Source organism: Nycticebus coucang, chromosome 12 (genome assembly GCF_027406575.1).
Source record: "Nycticebus coucang isolate mNycCou1 chromosome 12, mNycCou1.pri, whole genome shotgun sequence".
Lineage (NCBI taxonomy): Eukaryota > Metazoa > Chordata > Mammalia > Primates > Lorisidae > Nycticebus > Nycticebus coucang.
The window spans coordinates 13855768-13872556 of NC_069791.1; the positions used below are offsets into that span (position 1 = coordinate 13855768).

General features: G+C 46.1%; 1 protein-coding gene across 1 annotated transcript; it reads left to right on the forward strand.

Moving 5' to 3' along the window:
* The first annotated feature begins 7854 nt into the window (after positions 1-7854).
* On the forward strand, positions 7855-13016 carry LOC128562706 (keratin, type II cytoskeletal 6A-like). Its single transcript, XM_053557924.1, has 9 exons — positions 7855-8477; positions 9303-9517; positions 9854-9914; positions 10071-10166; positions 10290-10454; positions 10931-11056; positions 11649-11869; positions 12091-12125; positions 12238-13016. The coding sequence occupies exons 1-9, from the start codon at positions 7938-7940 to the stop codon at positions 12480-12482; spliced, it is 1704 nt and encodes a 567-aa protein (XP_053413899.1). The 5' UTR covers positions 7855-7937; the 3' UTR covers positions 12483-13016.
* Positions 13017-16789: the final 3773 nt, after the last annotated feature.

Here is a 16789-nt window from a genome sequence, read left to right on the forward strand (position 1 = left end):
TTTTATTGTTTCTTTGATCTCAGTGCTTGAAATTGGTCTATTCAGGAGCTCTATTTCTTCCTGGCTGAGTCTAGGGAGAGGGTGTGATTCCAAATATTGATCCATTTCTTTCACATTGTCAAATTTCTGGGCATAGAGCTTCTGGTAGTATTCAGAGATGATCTCTTGTATCTCTGTGGGATCAGTTGTTATTTCCCCTTTATCATTTCTGATTGAGGTTACTAGAGATTTTACTTTACTATTCCTCGTTAGTCTGGCCAATGGTTTATCTATTTTATTTATTTTTTCAAAAAACCAACTCCTTGTTTCATTAATTTTCTGAATGATTCTTTTGTTTTCAATTTCATTGATCTCTGATTTGATTTTGGATATTTCTTTTCTTCTACTGAGTTTAGGCTTAGATTGTTCTTCTTTTTCCAATTCCATAAGATCTCTTGTGAGATTGTTGATGTGCTCTCTTTCTGTTTTTCGAATGTAGGCATCTAAAGCGATGAATTTTCCTCTCAAAACTGCTTTTGCAGTATCCCACAGGTTTTGGTAGCTTGTGTCTTCATTGTTGTTATGCTCAAGGAAGTTAATGATTTCCTGTTTTATTTCTTCCTTCACCCATCTGTTATTCAACAGAAGATTGTTTAATTTCCATGCCTTTGTGTGGGGTCGAGCGTTTTTGTTAGAGTTGAGTTCCACCTTTAGTGCCTTATGGGCTGAGAAGATACAAGGTAAAATTTCAATTCTTTTGATTCTGTTGATATTTGTTCTGTGTCCCAGGATATGATCAATTTTGGAGAATGTTCCATGGGGTGATGAGAAGAATGTATATTCTTTATCTTTGGGATGGAGTGTTCTATATGCGTCTATCAAGCACAGTTGTTCTAGGGTCTCATTTAAGTCTCTTATATCTTTGTTTAATTTCTGTTTAGAGGATCTGTCCAGCTCTGTAAGAGGAGTGTTAAGGTCCCCTGTTATTATGGTATTATCAGATATCATATTGTTCAGACCGAGTAAGGTCTGCTTCAAGAATCTGGGAGCATTTAAATTGGGTGCATAGATATTTAGAATTGAAATGTCTTCTTGTTGTATTTTTCCCTGGACCAATATAAAGTGACCATCTTTGTCTTTTTTGATTTTAGTTGCTTTAAATCCACATGTATCTGAAAATAAGATTGCAACTCCTCTTTTCTTCTGAATTCCATTTGCCTGAAAAATTGTCTTCCAACCCTTGACTCGGAGCTTTAATTTGTCTTTTGAAGCCAGGTGTGTTTCTTGCAGACAGCAAATGGATGGCTTGTGTTTTTTAATCCAGTCAACCAATCTATGTCTCTTCAGTGGGGAATTCAAGCCATGAACATTTATTGAGATAATTGATAAGTGTGGTAGTATTCTATTCATCTTATTTTGTGAGAGTCCATTGCTTAGTTTTATCTTTTGCATCAGTGTGGAGGTTAGGTTCTGTCCTTTAATTTCTGAGTTCTTACTTTGCTGCTGATCCATTGTGGTGGTCAGTGTGCAGAACAGGTTGAAGTATTTCCTGTAGAGCTGGTCTTGTTGTGGCGAATTTCCTCAATGTTTGTATATCTGTAAATGATTTGATTTCTCCATCAATTTTGAAGCTTAGCTTAGCAGGGTACAGAATTCTGGGCTGGAAATTGTTCTGTTTAAGTAGATTAAAGGTAGATGACCATTGTCTTCTTGCTTGGAAAGTTTCATTAGAGAAGTCTGTGGTAACTCTGATGGATTTGCCCCTGTAGGTCAACTGGCGCTTACTCCTGGCAGCTTGCAGAATCTTTTCTTTTGTCTTGACTTTGGACAGGTTCATCACAATGTGTCTTGGAGAAGCTCGGTTAGAGTTGAGGCGACCTGGGGTCCGATAGCTCTCTGAAAGCAGTGTGTCAGAATCTTTGGTGATATTTGGGAAATTTTCTTTTATAATATTCTCTAGTATGGCTTCCATTCCTCTGGGGCATTCTTCTTCCCCTTCTGGAATTCCTATAACTCGTATGTTGGAACGCTTCATAAAGTCCCATAATTCCGACAGTGAACGTTCTGCTTTCTCTCTCTTCTTTTCTGCCTCTTTTACTATCTGAGTTATCTCAAAAACTTTGTCTTCTACCTCTGAAATTCTTTCTTCTGGTCTAACCTGTTTCTGATACTTTCCATTGCATCTTTAAGTTCCCTGATTGACTGGTTCATTTCCTTCAGCTCTGCTATATCCTTTTGATATTCTTCATATCGTTCATCTCTGATTTGATTCTGTTTTTGGATTTCCTTTTGGTTATTTTCCACTTTATTAGCAGTTTCCTTCATTGTTTCCATCATTTTTTTCATTGTTTTCAACATGTGTATTCTAAATTCCCTTTCTGTCATTCCTAACATTTCTGTATAGGTGGAATCCTCTGCAGTAGCTACCTCATGGTCCCTTGGCGGGGTTGTTCTGGACTGGTTCTTCATGTTGCCTGGAGTTTTCTGCTGATTCTTCCTCATGGGTGATTTCTTTTATCTGTTTCCTTGCCCTAATTTTCCTTTCACTTCCTCTTGCTCTTTAAGTTCTCGTGCCTGTGGACTGAAAGGCTAAGGCAAGAGAATCCCTCAAGACCAGAATTTAGAAGTTGCTGTGAGCTGAGATGCCATGGCACTCCACCCAGGACGACAGCTTGAGGCTCATTTCACAGCTTCAGAGATGTCCTGGTGTCCTCCCTACAGATCTCCCAGTACCTTCAGGTCACACGTTACAGAGACTGCCACTGAGACGACTAGGATCTCCAGGAGATGGAACTGCTTTCTCCTTTGTCCTGTTAGCGTCTCACGCTCATGCCAGCACCATATGTGGGGGCGAACAGAGCGCGGGGCTCTACCTGAGCAAACATATTTAAGTCCAGGGGCAACGCTACTGCAGCAACCCCAGTTCTGGCCAGAGGCCCGAACTCCAGCACGGAAAGCACCGACTCACGTTGTCTTTATTTTTTAGAGCCGTTGTAGATTTATAGAAGAATTGTCCAGAAGGTACAAAGACTTACCATATGCCTCAGTCTCCCACAACATCATTGCCTCATTCATTACCAGCAAACCCCAATGGAGTAGGATGTGTGTTACAATCAACATATCCACATTTGTGTCATTATCACCCAAAGCCCATAGTTCATATTAGGGTTTACTCTTGGCATAAAGTCTGTGGATTTTGAAAAATGTATAATGACATCGTTTTATCATTGTAATATCACACGGAATAGTTCCACTGCCCTACAAATCCTCCGTACTCTGCCTGTTTACTCCTCCTTCCGCCTTAACCCTGGGGAGCCACTGATCATTTTACTATCTTCATTGCCTGTTCCAGAATGTCATAGTTGGAATCACACAGTATGTGGCCTTTTCAGAGTGGCTTCTTTCACTAAGTAATAAGCATTTAAATTTCTGCCATGTCTTTCTGTGACTTGATGGCCATTTCTTTTTAGCGCTGAATAATATTTCATTTCTGTTGTGCCACAATCGTTTATTCACTCTCCAGCTGAAGCACATCTTGGTTGCCTCCAAGTCTTGACAATTAGGAATAAAGCTGTTATAAATAGCTCTGTGCTGGGTTTTGTATGGCTGTAAGTTTCAGCTCATTAGGGTGAATACCACAGAGTTGAATCTCTTGATTGTATTATAAAAGTATGTTAATTTTTTAGGAAACTGTCAGACTATTCTTCCCAAGTGGCTGTACCATTTTGCATTCCCATCAGCAATGAATGAGAGTTTCTTTTACTCCACATCTTGGCCAGCATTTGGTGTTGTTGTTCTGAATTGTGGCCATTCTAGTAGGCATGTAGTGGTATTTCACTGCTGTTTTAATCTCCCACATGACATGTGATGTTGAGCATCTTTCATATGCTTATTTGCCATTTGTACATCTTCTTTAAGGATTTGGGCCTATTTTAGAGTCAGGTTGTTTGTTTCTTATTATTACTTTTAAGAGTTCTCTGTACAGTTGGGATAATAGTCCATATCACTTATCAAATGTCTTTTGCCAATATGTTCTCCCAGGCTATGACTTCTCATTCTCTTAAGAAGACACTGTCTTTAAGTTTTCATTTTCATGAAGTCCAGCTTATAAATTATGTCTTTCATAGTTCATGACTTCAGTATCATATTTAAAAAGTCCTTGGTAGTGGAAGGAAGTGAGCTGGGCTGAGATCACCATGGAACCAGCTGGTGACTCTGCAGGATGAAGCACAAGAATAAGAAGCTGTGCACAAGGCCAAGTGGAGTGTACAGCCAGCGCGCAAGGACTCGCTGGACTGGACATAGCACAACTACTAGGATAGCTTCTAGGAGATCTTCTCACTGAGCCTGGCAGCATGGTAGACAACCTGAAAACAGCAAATGCTTTACAGATGTCTGTGGAAGAATTTGTGGAGTGACATGAAAGGCCATACCAGCCCCTGGTTTTGCTGAATGCCTGAAGGTCTGCAAAGGAGAACCAGACTCCAGAGTGCTTAAAAAGGAAATACAGGAACCGGAAGTTCAAGGGTGGTGAGAATGACAATGGATGCTCAGTGATGATGAAGATGAAATATTACATGGAGTACATGGAGAATATCAAGATGACAGCCCCCTTTGTGTCTTTGATAGCACTGATGGGGAGCACCCCCAAAGAAGGAAACTCTTGGAAGACCACAAGGTGCCCACCTTTTGCACTGATGACCTTTTCCAATATGTAGGGAAGACGTATAGGTCCCCTGACAGGTGCTTTGTAATGGCACCACCACACTCTGGAACCGGGATTCACACCAACCCTTTGGGAAGCAATACCTGGAATGTCTTAGTTCAGGGCCTCAAGCTTATTCCCAAAAAGTGCTTCCAGGCAGCTCGTCTTCTAACATGGGAAGAAGGATGGAACCAGCAGGACGAAGCTATTACCTGGTTTAATGTGATTTATCCCTGGACACAGCCTACAACCTGGCCACCTGAATTCAATCCCCTGGAAATCCTCCAAAAACCAGGAGAGATTGTCTTTGTACCAGGACATGCTATGGCATGTTGTCCATGATAGTCTTGACACTGCTATTGCTGCTACCCGGAACTTTGCCAACAGCACCAACTTCCCTGTTGTATGGCCCAAGACAGTAAGAGAGAGTCTTAAGTTATTAAGGAAAGGGTGTCCAAGATCTTCAAGCAAGAGCACACTGAGTTGGCAGTCCTGGCCATCTTGGTTGACCTTCAGGAGTCCATGGGGCCAGCTCTAGTGGCTCCTCCAGCTCCTCCAGGTCTAGTGTGTCAGGCTCAGACTCAGAGTATAAGTCTGAGTCTGAAGGTGATGGGACAATGCACCACAAGAAGAAGAGGGGGGTGGGAAGCATGGTGAGCAGCAGGGACCACCTCCCAGGATACCTGTGTGGGCAAAGAACAGAGCTGCTCCAGGGGACCCAGCACAGCTGCTGTCTCTGCAGAAGGACATGCTCACAGCCAGGGGCAGGGACCTAGGTGGTCAGGCTGTCATCTTTGTAGAAAAGGGGACAGCTCACAAGACCCATCCTCTTATCTACAAGAGCCAGAGAATGAAGTCACCCTGGAAACCCTAATCCATTCACTTAGCGTTTGCTCCGGTAGCTTTTTCTGCTACTGATGCAGGTAAACTTGGCTTGTTTTGTGCATAAAGGCAAGAGTATGTGAATGGTGCCATTCACATGCTCTTATTACATTATTGAATAAAAATAGAATCCACTAAATAAATAACTGTTAAAGTTGTCAGTATACATAAATTGATCCAGGTTTTCACCTATGTTATCTTCTAGAGTTTTATCATTTTTGTGTTTCTATTTAGAGTCATGATTCATTTTGAGTTAGTTTTTGTGGCGAGTGTAATATGTGTGTCTAGATTCTTTTTTTTTTGCATGTGGAAGCCCAGTCGTTCCAGCACCATCTGTTGAAGACTATCTTCACCCTATTGTATTGCCTTTGCTTGTTTGTCCAAGATCAGTTGACTGTGTTTTTGTGGGTCTAATTCTGGGCTCCCTATTTTGTTCCTTGCTCTATTTGTCTATTCTTTCGCAAATACCAAGCTGTCTTGGTAACTGTAGCTTCCAGGAGGATGATGGCTATACTGTGACTTTGTTGTTCTCCTTCAATATTGTGTCACCTATTCTGAGTCTCTCACATCTCCATATGGACTTTAGAAACACTTTGGTGATATCCACAAAGCAACTTGCAGGGATTTTAGTTAGAAAAAATGCGTAAAAATGTACATTGTAATCTTAATGTTTGAAACTTGTAAGAAATAATGTATGAGGCTTAGATACCCTGGATAGAATGTACAATGTGACAAAAGGATATGACAATATTTGAAGTGTATTAAATCACCTCACTGAAGGGGACAAATAGAAGAAAAGGCTGACCTAAGTCACTGGAGAAGTAAGTGGAATCTGTAAGAGAAAAAGCGAAAGGAATTGTAAAAACGACATGTAAGAACTGAACTTCCCCTGGGGAGACTGTTTCCTGAGTGGTCTGGCTAACAAGGCATAAACCAATATGTACGTGCACAAACCTGTTCTCCAGAGCAGCAGAAACTATAGGAAATACATTTACAACTATATATCTATATGTACATATAGGTACGGCAAGGGAGAGAAAGAAGAGCAGAGATGCTGATTTATTATAAATAATTGGGTGATGTGACTTGGGGGGCTGACAAGTCTCAGATGGTTAGCTAGAGCCCCAGGGGAGCCAGACTTGTATTACACTTCAAACACATTGTAACTATGGGGGTTCACTCTTACATAGAAAATACCCCCCACACACACATACACACCTCACATATTCCCCAGAAAAAGCATAGAGACATCTCCAAGTAAAGTTCCCAGAAGAATACACAAGGAACGGACACACTGCTTACATTCATATACAAAAACGGGGTGCCTGGAGAGCGGTCTTCCTTGTATACCTCTCCTTCAATTTCTATTACATACTGATGTTGTAAATATATAATTACATGTGTAAGTAACATTCTTCAACATGTACATAGGAATTATACTACGTCCACATCAGGGAAGTTTACATATATAATGGAATCTTGCTGATCTTCAAGTTTTAACTACCTCGTTACAGAAAAGACAAAGGATGCGGAGCATATGAAATAAGACACTGTGATTCAGCCATTAGGAAATCACAAAACATTACCCAGGACAATCACTGCAAATAAATAAATAATACATGTAAGAGTACTGGAAAATTGAATAGGTGCTTGATTAACAAATACATAAACATAAAAGATAAAAAGCCATTTCGGTTATATTTTGAAGGGGCCTGCCATTAGACATAAATGTTGAATTCCTGTGTTGAAGAAATAATAAACGCTCTCATTTGCTTCCAAATACATAATTTATAGTTGGTGAGTAATTGGGTGGAAGCATGAAAAAAATGCAGATCTAGGAGCCCATGGGATGGTGTTCTACTTTTCTACGTCTTTAGGGAAAAAAGTAATGTTTCACCTTTGAAGTCAGCGAGGAAATCATGATTTTTTTCTGTTAGCTTAAAGAGATTTCAAAGCTCCAATTCCTCTACTGGTAGAGAGGAATCAATCAGGAATCAATCAATCAGTTTTGAACACAGGACAATATACAGGACCTTTGTGTGGGGCGGTGGCTAAGTCCTAACTTCACAAAGAATAGTCTTATTGTGCAGAGATCAAGTCAAAGCTGGAGGCGAGACCATTTTCCCTGACTAAAGGAAACAAAAAATGCAACCTCGGTATTTCAAAACTTAGCCAATACTCAGGTGTGATCTCACTGTGTGTGTAAAGCCCAGCCCCTCCCAATCTGCAAGCTCACCTTCCAGCACTGGGCCCAGCCCTTGCTCACCGGGTATATATAGACTGCGGCCCCGAGCCCGGCTCACTGCCCTGCTCCTCTCACCCCAGCCTCCAGCCTCTCACGCTCTCTGCAGCCTTCCCATCTTCTGCAACCATGACCAGCAAATCCACCGTGAAGAGCTACAGCAGCAGCCACCGTGGCTTCAGCTCGGGCTCAGCCAGGGTCCCTGGAGTCTCCCGCTCTGGCTTCAGCAGCGTCTCTGTGTCCCGCTCCCGGGGCAGTGGCGGCCTGGGTGGAGTGTGCGGAGGAGCTGGCTTCGGCAGCCGCAGCCTCTACAACCTGGGGGGCTCCAAGAGGATCTCCATTGGAGGGGGCAGCTGTGCCATCGGGGGTGGCTATGGCGGCAGAGTCGGAGGCGGCTATGGCTTTGGAGCTGGAGCCGGGAGCGGATTCGGTTTTGGCGGTGGAGCTGGCGCTGGCTTTGGGCTCGGTGGTGGAGCTGGCTTTGGTGGTGGCTATGGGGGATCTGGCTTCCCCGTGTGCCCCCCCGGAGGCATCCAAGAAGTCACAGTCAACCAGAGTCTCCTCACCCCTTTGAACCTGCAAATCGACCCCTCCATCCAGCGGGTCAGGACAGAGGAGCGCGAGCAGATCAAGACCCTCAACAACAAGTTCGCCTCCTTCATCGACAAGGTGAGACCTTGACAGGAGAAACAGCAAAATTCTCCCTGGGGGAGACATAGGAAGGGGGAATAAAGGGGCGAGGGGCTCAGCCTCCTCTCCTCAGGGAGGCCAGATGGCCCTAGCTGACCACAGGCAGCAGGTGATGACCTTTACATTCACCCTGACTAGGGACTCTTCACAACCATGAAGGAGATGAGTGATGGCATGAGTTAATTTTCCTCCAATGTGTCTTGGAGATTATAAAGAAAATGACAACAGTATACAGGCTGGTAAATTGCACTCTGGGGTTGGGCAAGAGGAAAAGGAAACTCGACAAGGAAAGAAAAAATACTCTAAATAGGTCAAGACAAAAGACTTAGAAATATTTACAAAATGCACAAATGGCAACTGACTCCAGAAACAGACAAGGACCACAAATGAGAATGCTTTAGAGGTGACACACGCACTCAAGGGGAAGTGGGACTGGGTCTGACCATTAGGCCACATGCAACATGCCTCTCACTGAGGTCCTACCAGTGATGAAAGCTCTACCGTGTAGTTTAAAACTAGACTTGTGATTGTGCTGGGCAAAAGGAGAAGGAATGTGGAAAGTCACAGATGTGCTCACTAATGTAGAAGGGGAGAACGACTCAGTGGGCCGTGGAAGAATTTCTGCGGTTAGATCTGTGTGGTGAAAGGGGAAAGACTTTGGGAGCAGAGCTCAGCTGAGCCTCTGTACACGTGCCTAGTAGCCCAGTACCTCGGGGCACCCCAGACCAGCCAGCAGAGCTGAGAACGCTGACACTTCTTCCTTCCGTCCTTGTCTGGCAAATGACCATCTTGCCTCCTCTCCAGGTGCGGTTCCTAGAGCAGCAGAACAAGGTCCTGGACACCAAGTGGACCCTGCTGCAGGAGCAGGGTACCAAGACCGTGAGGCAGAGCCTGGAGCCTCTGTTTGAGCAGTACATCAACAACCTCAGGAGGCAGCTGGACGGCATTCTCGGGGAGAAGAGCCGCCTGGACTCGGAGCTCCGGGGCATGCAGGACATGGTGGAGGACTTCAAGAACAAGTGAGTCAAAGAGCAGAAACGCACTCAGCTGTCTGAAGCACACACGTGGGGCGGCCAGGTCCAGAGTGGGCGTGATTCCTAGCAAAACAGGACCATGCAAATGAGGGTCTCAAGTCATGGCCTAGGAGCAATCTGTAAGAATAAAAGACCGCCATGAGGAGGGGGGAGATTAGAGAAGTGAACATTTCAGTAGCAACCCGAGTGGTCTTGTAGGCACTCACGGCAGGAGAGATCCGTGAGTATCCATTGCACGTGCGGACAGGGTCGCATGGCGGGCTGCGTTTCTGACGGGTGCTACCCGTCGGCTCAGTAGCACCTCTTCCTTTCTTCCTGTAGGTACGAAGATGAGATCAACAAGCGCACAGCAGCAGAGAATGAATTTGTGACTCTGAAGAAGGTGAGCAGGTTAAGCTGGGCGTCAGGCCTCTTTGCTCAGGGGGAGAAATGACTCTATGTCTCTGCTCTGGTGCGACAGGAGAACTGGGAGGGACAGTGAATTATGGGTATCCCCGAAGGGGGCTCAGCTGACTGCAAGCTGTTGGCTCTTTTCCAGGACGTGGACGGTGCCTACATGAATAAGGTTGAGCTGCAAGCCAAGGTAGACAGCTTAACAGATGAGATCAATTTCCTGAGAGCCTTCTATGACGCAGTAAGCATCTCCACTCTGCTTTGATTTACTCTGAGGGGATCTGCAAAGGGGGGCAGATACTGGTGTTGGCTACCTCTGTGAACGTCCCAGGCAAAGATGATCTTCTGATCTCCTGTTCTGCAGGAACTGTCTCAGATGCAAACCCACATCTCAGACACGTCTGTGGTCCTCTCCATGGACAACAACCGTAGCCTGGACCTGGACAGCATCATCGCTGAAGTCAAAGCCCAATATGAGGAGATCGCTCAGAGAAGCCGGGCAGAGGCTGAGTCCTGGTACCAGACCAAGGTGAGCAGGGTGTCGGCAGCTATGGAGAAATCCCCATATCCCACCATGTATACCAGAAGGCTATAGACTTCACTGGGAAGATGGCACTAGAGTCCTCTGCAGGATGTGCACACTGCACTGTTAGAGTGGATATTGACAGAAATTGTGCCCAAGGTTGGAAGGAAAAAGGACCCCATGCGGGAGGAGAGCTGGTGTAGGTCACCACCCAGTAGCATTTGCTTTCAGCTTCACTCTGAATGCTGGCTCTCAGAAATACAGTGCAGGGCACTGTCAGTCCCTAAGGGAGTGAGGCACTCAGGGTGCCGTAATAAGGATGGTCTGCGATTTAGTTTTCCAATTCTTCTCAGTCTTGGAAAATCAACCTTATGGAGAAACCGTAAGGTTCATGTTTGACACATGCCTGATGCAGAAGTGAAAGGCGTTGTCCACATTATAAACCTGTAGACACTGTCTCTGTCTCTCCCTCCGGGCTGCAGTATGAGGAGCTGCAGGTCACCGCGGGCAGACACGGGGACGACCTGCGCAACACCAAGCAGGAGATTGCTGAGATGAACCGCATGATCCAGAGGCTGAGATCGGAGATCGACCACGTCAAGAAGCAGGTAGGGTGAGGGGCAGTGTGAAGAAAAGCAGCACTTACTTCCTCGCTAGGCTGTCAGCCAGTCTTCAGCTGTCATTGGGGAGGATTCCTGGGAGGTGAAGAAACATGAGGGAGAGCAGCCGTGCAGTGGCCGCCGCCCTCGCTAAGAGTCACCGGATATGTGGATCCCACCCAGGAGGATGAGACGGTCTCATGTGAAGAGTCGTCACCTCAGTTAAGGACCCCATGACTTTGTATAGTTCATGTGCCATCCATATGTGACCATCAACACTGGTCTTGTTGCAGCTTTGGAGATAGCACTCCAAACAAGCCAGTGGGTCCATACTTCCAGCATGGTTGTTACTATGCCCACTGTGGTGTCCCCCTCAGTAATCAAGACATTTCCTTGCAGTGTGCTAACACAGGGCTTAAGATTTTGTCTCTTACCTCCCAGAGTAGAGAAGCACGCAAAAAGGAAAAATATTGAACAGTGAGAGTCATAGTTCCTTCACCATCACTCTGGGCTCCTGGAGTTTTTTCTCTAGGAAAAGAGAAGACCCAGGCTAGTGCTCAACGAAGCACCAGACTCCAGGTTCACTTGCTTTCCCTCCCAGTGCACCAACCTGCAGGCTGCCATTGCGGATGCTGAGCAGCGTGGGGAGATGGCCCTCAAGGATGCCAGGAACAAGCTGGAAGACCTAGAGGACGCCCTGCAGAAGGCCAAGCAGGACATGGCGCGGCTGCTGAAGGAGTACCAGGAGCTCATGAACGTCAAGCTGGCCCTGGATGTGGAGATCGCCACCTACCGCAAGCTGCTGGAGGGCGAGGAGTGCAGGTGGGGACCTGACAACCTCCCCCAGTATCACCTTCTAGATGGTGGCCCCCCAGCTCAACCAGCTCAACATTAGGGCACACTCGCCCTGGCCATAATCGCAAGTCTTGTCTAACAACTAAAAGAGCGCTCTCCCGCCGACCATTCCTCACACTGAGGCTTCCCATGCAGGCTCAGGGAAGGGCTCTCTGGGGTCTCATCCTCTCTGTGCTCCTCCCCTCTAGGCTGAATGGCGAAGGCGTCGGACAAGTCAACATCTGTAAGTACCTTTGCTTGCCTTCCTCCCCTGCCCTGGCACTCTACTGACTGGCTCAGGCGGGCAGAATGAACTCACTGTGTCTTCTCCTGTCCTTGTCCCCTCCCTGCCACAGCCGTGGTGCAGTCCACCGTCTCCAGTGGCTACGGCAGCGCCGGCGGTGTCGGCAGTGGCATCGGCAGTGGCGTCGGCCTGGGTGGAGGCAGCGGCTACTCCTACAGCAGCGGTCACGGCGTTGGAGGTGGCTTCAGTTCCAGCAGTGGCAGAGGCCTGGGGGGTGGCCTCAGCTCCGTGGGAGGCAGCAGTTCCTCCATCAAATACACCACCACCTCCTCCAGCAGGAAGAGCTACAAGCACTGAAGTCCTGCTCCTGCCCCACCAGCCTTGGGCCCCTCTCTGGCTGCAGAGTCCCCTCCTCACATGGCTTGTCCTCTCCTGGCCTCTGGTCTCTCCTGCTCGGTGACTTTGAGCTGAGGATGGATGTTGAGTGCCCACATTTGTCCTCTCTGTCTGCACCCCGCCCCTACCCGAGCTTCCCCTGCTCTCCATCAGCAGGTCAACAGTCATTGTTTTTTGATGTCCTCATTTCATTACCAGATGTAGGAATCGGCCACAATTCTAAGAAGAAAATGGCATATGTGCCCCTAAGAACTGAAACTCCGTCTGGGTCCTGGTGTGGACGGGGAGTCTTCCCTTTGATTTCTCACTGTCCTGCCCATGAGAGCTACACTCAGGAGTTCTCCATCTGACAATAAGTTGTCTGATCTCCCTTGCAGGGTCCCCACTTGCTGTGTGACCCAGGCCCCTGCTGTACAATCTGTATCCCTGCATGGCTCTGCTCTGCTCTCTCTGCTTTCTTTTGTTCTGTTGAATAAAGCAAATACAGAATCTAAACGCACTGTCAGATTGTACTGTTGATCATGCCTTGACTTAGAAACTGATCTTCCTTGTTGGGGAACCACCTCATCCCCACCAACAACTCACTGTGCTTCACACCCTACTCTGTCACGTGCCATGACAAAATTCCACAGGGTCCTGTGGGTGGACGCTCTCGACAACTACTCAGCCTTCACCACTCAGGACTTTTTCCCCAAATAGAGTCTCTTTAAAGCACTAGGACAAAAAGGAAAGCCAGATTCTGGAATCTGGAACAGCAAAATAATCTGATACCTGTTGTTTGGTTTTTAGCCCCATCATTTGGCGGCTGACCTATATCCTGGTCTCTGAGACTCCCTCAGAAAGTCCCTCTTATACTTCCCAGGGAAACTCTCCACTGATCCTCCAAACAGAAGCCCTTGCTCAGAAGGCCATGTGTTCCACCCATCTTTGTGGTTATCCAGACTTGCCACAAAGTGGTTGCTTTGATTCGACTTCTGATCTATCAAACGAATTGATACTGTGAAGGAGCACCCCTCAGTCTCAAGGTGTAGACTTATAGGCACATGGTGCTACGTGTGTTGGGATGGCTTTGACACAACCAGAGGTACGTGGGTTCAACTAAAGTACTTCTCTTGGGAAAGGCTGGTTATACTTTATATTCCTGTACACCTAAAACAGTAGCTTTGTCAGTACCTTACTTCAGCAACCCTGAGAAAACGAAGCTGTCCATAAAAGTAAATAAAATAAATTAATAAAATCTCCAAACAGTGTTGGTTAGAGATTATGGAGCAAGGTACTCTTGGCAGCAATGAGATGGCCCATGTTGACAGGTGACACACATTAACACGGAGAGGTTATATATGAGAAAGTTTCTCACAATCAAAAAACTTTTAACTGTAAGCTTCTTTAACTTTAACCAAAAAGCTGGTTTTTTTGTCAAAACACTGTTTTAACTGTAAATATACAAATTTTGACAAAAAAATAGGTGTTAGAGGATCATTCAAATCTTTCAGATATGAACGTCAGAGTTATCATTTTTGACTTTTAGACAGCCACAGACTCTAGCTTTTAGCATGTTTATACAAATTTATTCTCAGATCCCACAATCAGGCATTCCACACCAGATTCTTATCTGTACACAGAGAAAGGCAAAGCAAGAAAAGGTCCACGAGATCTAAAAAAATTGTTTGTTGTTTATGTGAAATTCAGTCTGAACTGCACATCCTGCAGTTTTATTTATTAAATCTGGTAACTCTGAGCGGTGCCTGTGGCTCAGTGAGTAGGGCACCGGCCCCATATACTGAGGATGGTGGGTTCAAACCCGGCCCTAGCCAAACTGCAACAAAAAAATAGCCAGGCGTTGTGGCGGGCGCCTGTAGTCCTGGCTACTCAGGAGAATGAGGCAAGAGAATTGCCTAAGTCCAGGAGTTGGAGGTTGCTGTGAGCTGTGACATCACGGCACTCTACCTACCGAGGGCAATAAAGTGAGACTCTGTCTCTAAAAAAAAAAAAAATTCTGGTAACTCCGCCTGTGAAGTTGATCTGCAGTACCTTAAAACACTGCAGATGAGGGCCCTGATGGCTGGGTCACTGCTCAGATTTCTCCACTGAGGGGTAGACAAAAGGCAAGGACCAAGCTTAAGACCCGTCCTCTAGACCACCCTCCCACCCCCACCCCCACACACAGACACACACAGACACACACACACACACTGCTACCTCAGCCTTAGCTCTAGATTCTGGCTTCACCTGCCCCAACACACGTCAGCTCAAAACAGCTTTGGGCTCCCCTGGGTAGCCTCATTTTTATGGTCCTCATTGATGATCCCTAGTTTCCCTGCCTTCCAAGTGTTCCTGCGATTTCTTGACATTTATCCTGCGGCAGGCAGATAGCAAGAGCAGCTGGTTGGTCATCTTGGCAGCAACTTGAACTCTGGATTATTTTTAAAGGACATTGTATTTATTGATCATGTTTGTGACATATCAATATTAAAAGATGTTAACATGGACCAAAGGACAAAAGCTAATAGGTCAAAATATTAATAGTGATTCATTCTGAGGAATGGGAATTGGGTGATGGCTATTTTCATTTTTGTACATTTCTGCTACATAAGAACAAACATCTTCCTTCACCCCCCTCATTGAAATACCTGTTCTATTACACACTGAAGTCATACATCCTTCTCTTCTGTTCCATGGATATCGTGTTAATCACCCGTTGTAATTCCCAGAGCTTTACATCCTAACACATGTTGGTTTCTGCTACAGCAGGTCCAGGTCACTGCTTGTCGCTTTTCAGTGTCTTCTGGTTATTCTTGTGCATTCTATTACTGTCAGGTATACCTAAGTATCTCTGAGTTCTTGCGTTCAGAATTAGAACCCTTTTTTTTGTTGTATTTTCTGATTACTTAAAGGTAGTACATAAAAAGTATTGATTTCTGTACCTTGATCTTGTACCCAACCACCTTGCTAAACTTTATTCCCATTTGAAAGATGAGGAGACCACGCCCCAGAAAAGTTAAGTAAAATGACGAGTGAGAGGTAAAGCCAGGATCCAAGGGCCAATCTGCCTAATGTCAGAATCTGTGCTCTTCTCCACTGCTAGGGAGGTGTGGTCTCACCCCAGGGCTGGTGCTGTTACCTCCCCCGGCGCAAGGGGAGGGCTGCCTGGATGAGCAGGAGGGACTGACCTGTATGACCCCCACTCCAGCCCTTCCTTGCTTTGCCTGCCCCCTGCTGGCGGAGTTGCTGCCCCAGGAGCTGAGAGCAGACACAGGAGAAGTCCGCTCTGGTAAATGGGGCATCTGTGGGCAATGACATCAGCTAGCGACACACTCACACACGGAGGGCCAACACCAGGTAATGCTGGCCCTTTTACCCGGCAACTCTAGCCCACGCTGGGAAAAAGATGAAAGTCTCCTTCTGCCCAAGCTGGCACAGCTGGCTGCCCTCTCCTCCCCCAGCTCTGCCTCTAGTCTCTGAAACCTTGTTTTCCCACCCCGACTTCTTGTTCATTCCTTCGTGATGAGGAAATGATGAGTGACATATGACCGTGTTTAGCCTGTGTTACCTTTGCCTCAGAAAATGTCTGCAGAGTCTCATTATTTGCTCATCTGTGGCCTGTGTCACTCAGCAACCCAGCAACATCACTCAGCAGGAAGCAATATAGTTGAGGATGACCTGCAGCACAGCAGGGCTCTGGATACGTCCGAAAAATTTAAAGGGAGATTGGTCCATCATGCAATACATGTTGGAGTCAAGTGAATTATATGCCCGCCCATGAAAAATCTCTCTCATCTGGCAGAGGCAAAACTACACCCATAAACACACACACCCCACGAGGGGCAAAGGCAATGAAGGCAAGGTAGGAAGGCGCACGAGGTAGGAAGGCGCGCGAGCAATGGCAGGTCCGAGTCTGGAGAAGTTAAGTAGGTATCTGTTCCTTCAAGTGGAAACTTCGAAGGATGTAGGAAAACCCTATTTCCATTCTAAACCCATAAAAGGACGATCACGCCTAGAGCGCATGGACAGATGGTGCTTATCTCATAGAGACAGTAAATGCATCCCTCAAAAGAAACTTCCCCCAAGGGAGTATTTCTCTCTTTACTGTTAGGTTACAGAAGTCCTTAATTGAATCCTTCTTACTGAAGTTTACGTTTACTCCCTGGTAGTAACAACGACAAAAACAAAGAAACCTATTGGCCTCCTAATCACAGATCCTTTGCCCTTTCCTCCCACCTCCTATTTCCTGATTTCTTGTTTTCATTAGTCTCTGGGCTCACTCCAAG

What these genes read in the sequence shown, in the direction of transcription:
- LOC128562706 (XM_053557924.1), top strand. Translation starts at nt 7,938, where the DNA reads ATGACCAGCAAATCCACCGTGAAGAGCTACAGCAGCAGCCACCGTGGC. An exon ending in TGAGAGCCTTCTATGACGCA is followed by an intron (nt 10,167 to 10,289) that starts GTAAGCATCTCC and finishes CCTGTTCTGCAG; the next exon opens with GAACTGTCTCAGATGCAAAC. An exon ending in TCGACCACGTCAAGAAGCAG is followed by an intron (nt 11,057 to 11,648) that starts GTAGGGTGAGGG and finishes TTTCCCTCCCAG; the next exon opens with TGCACCAACCTGCAGGCTGC.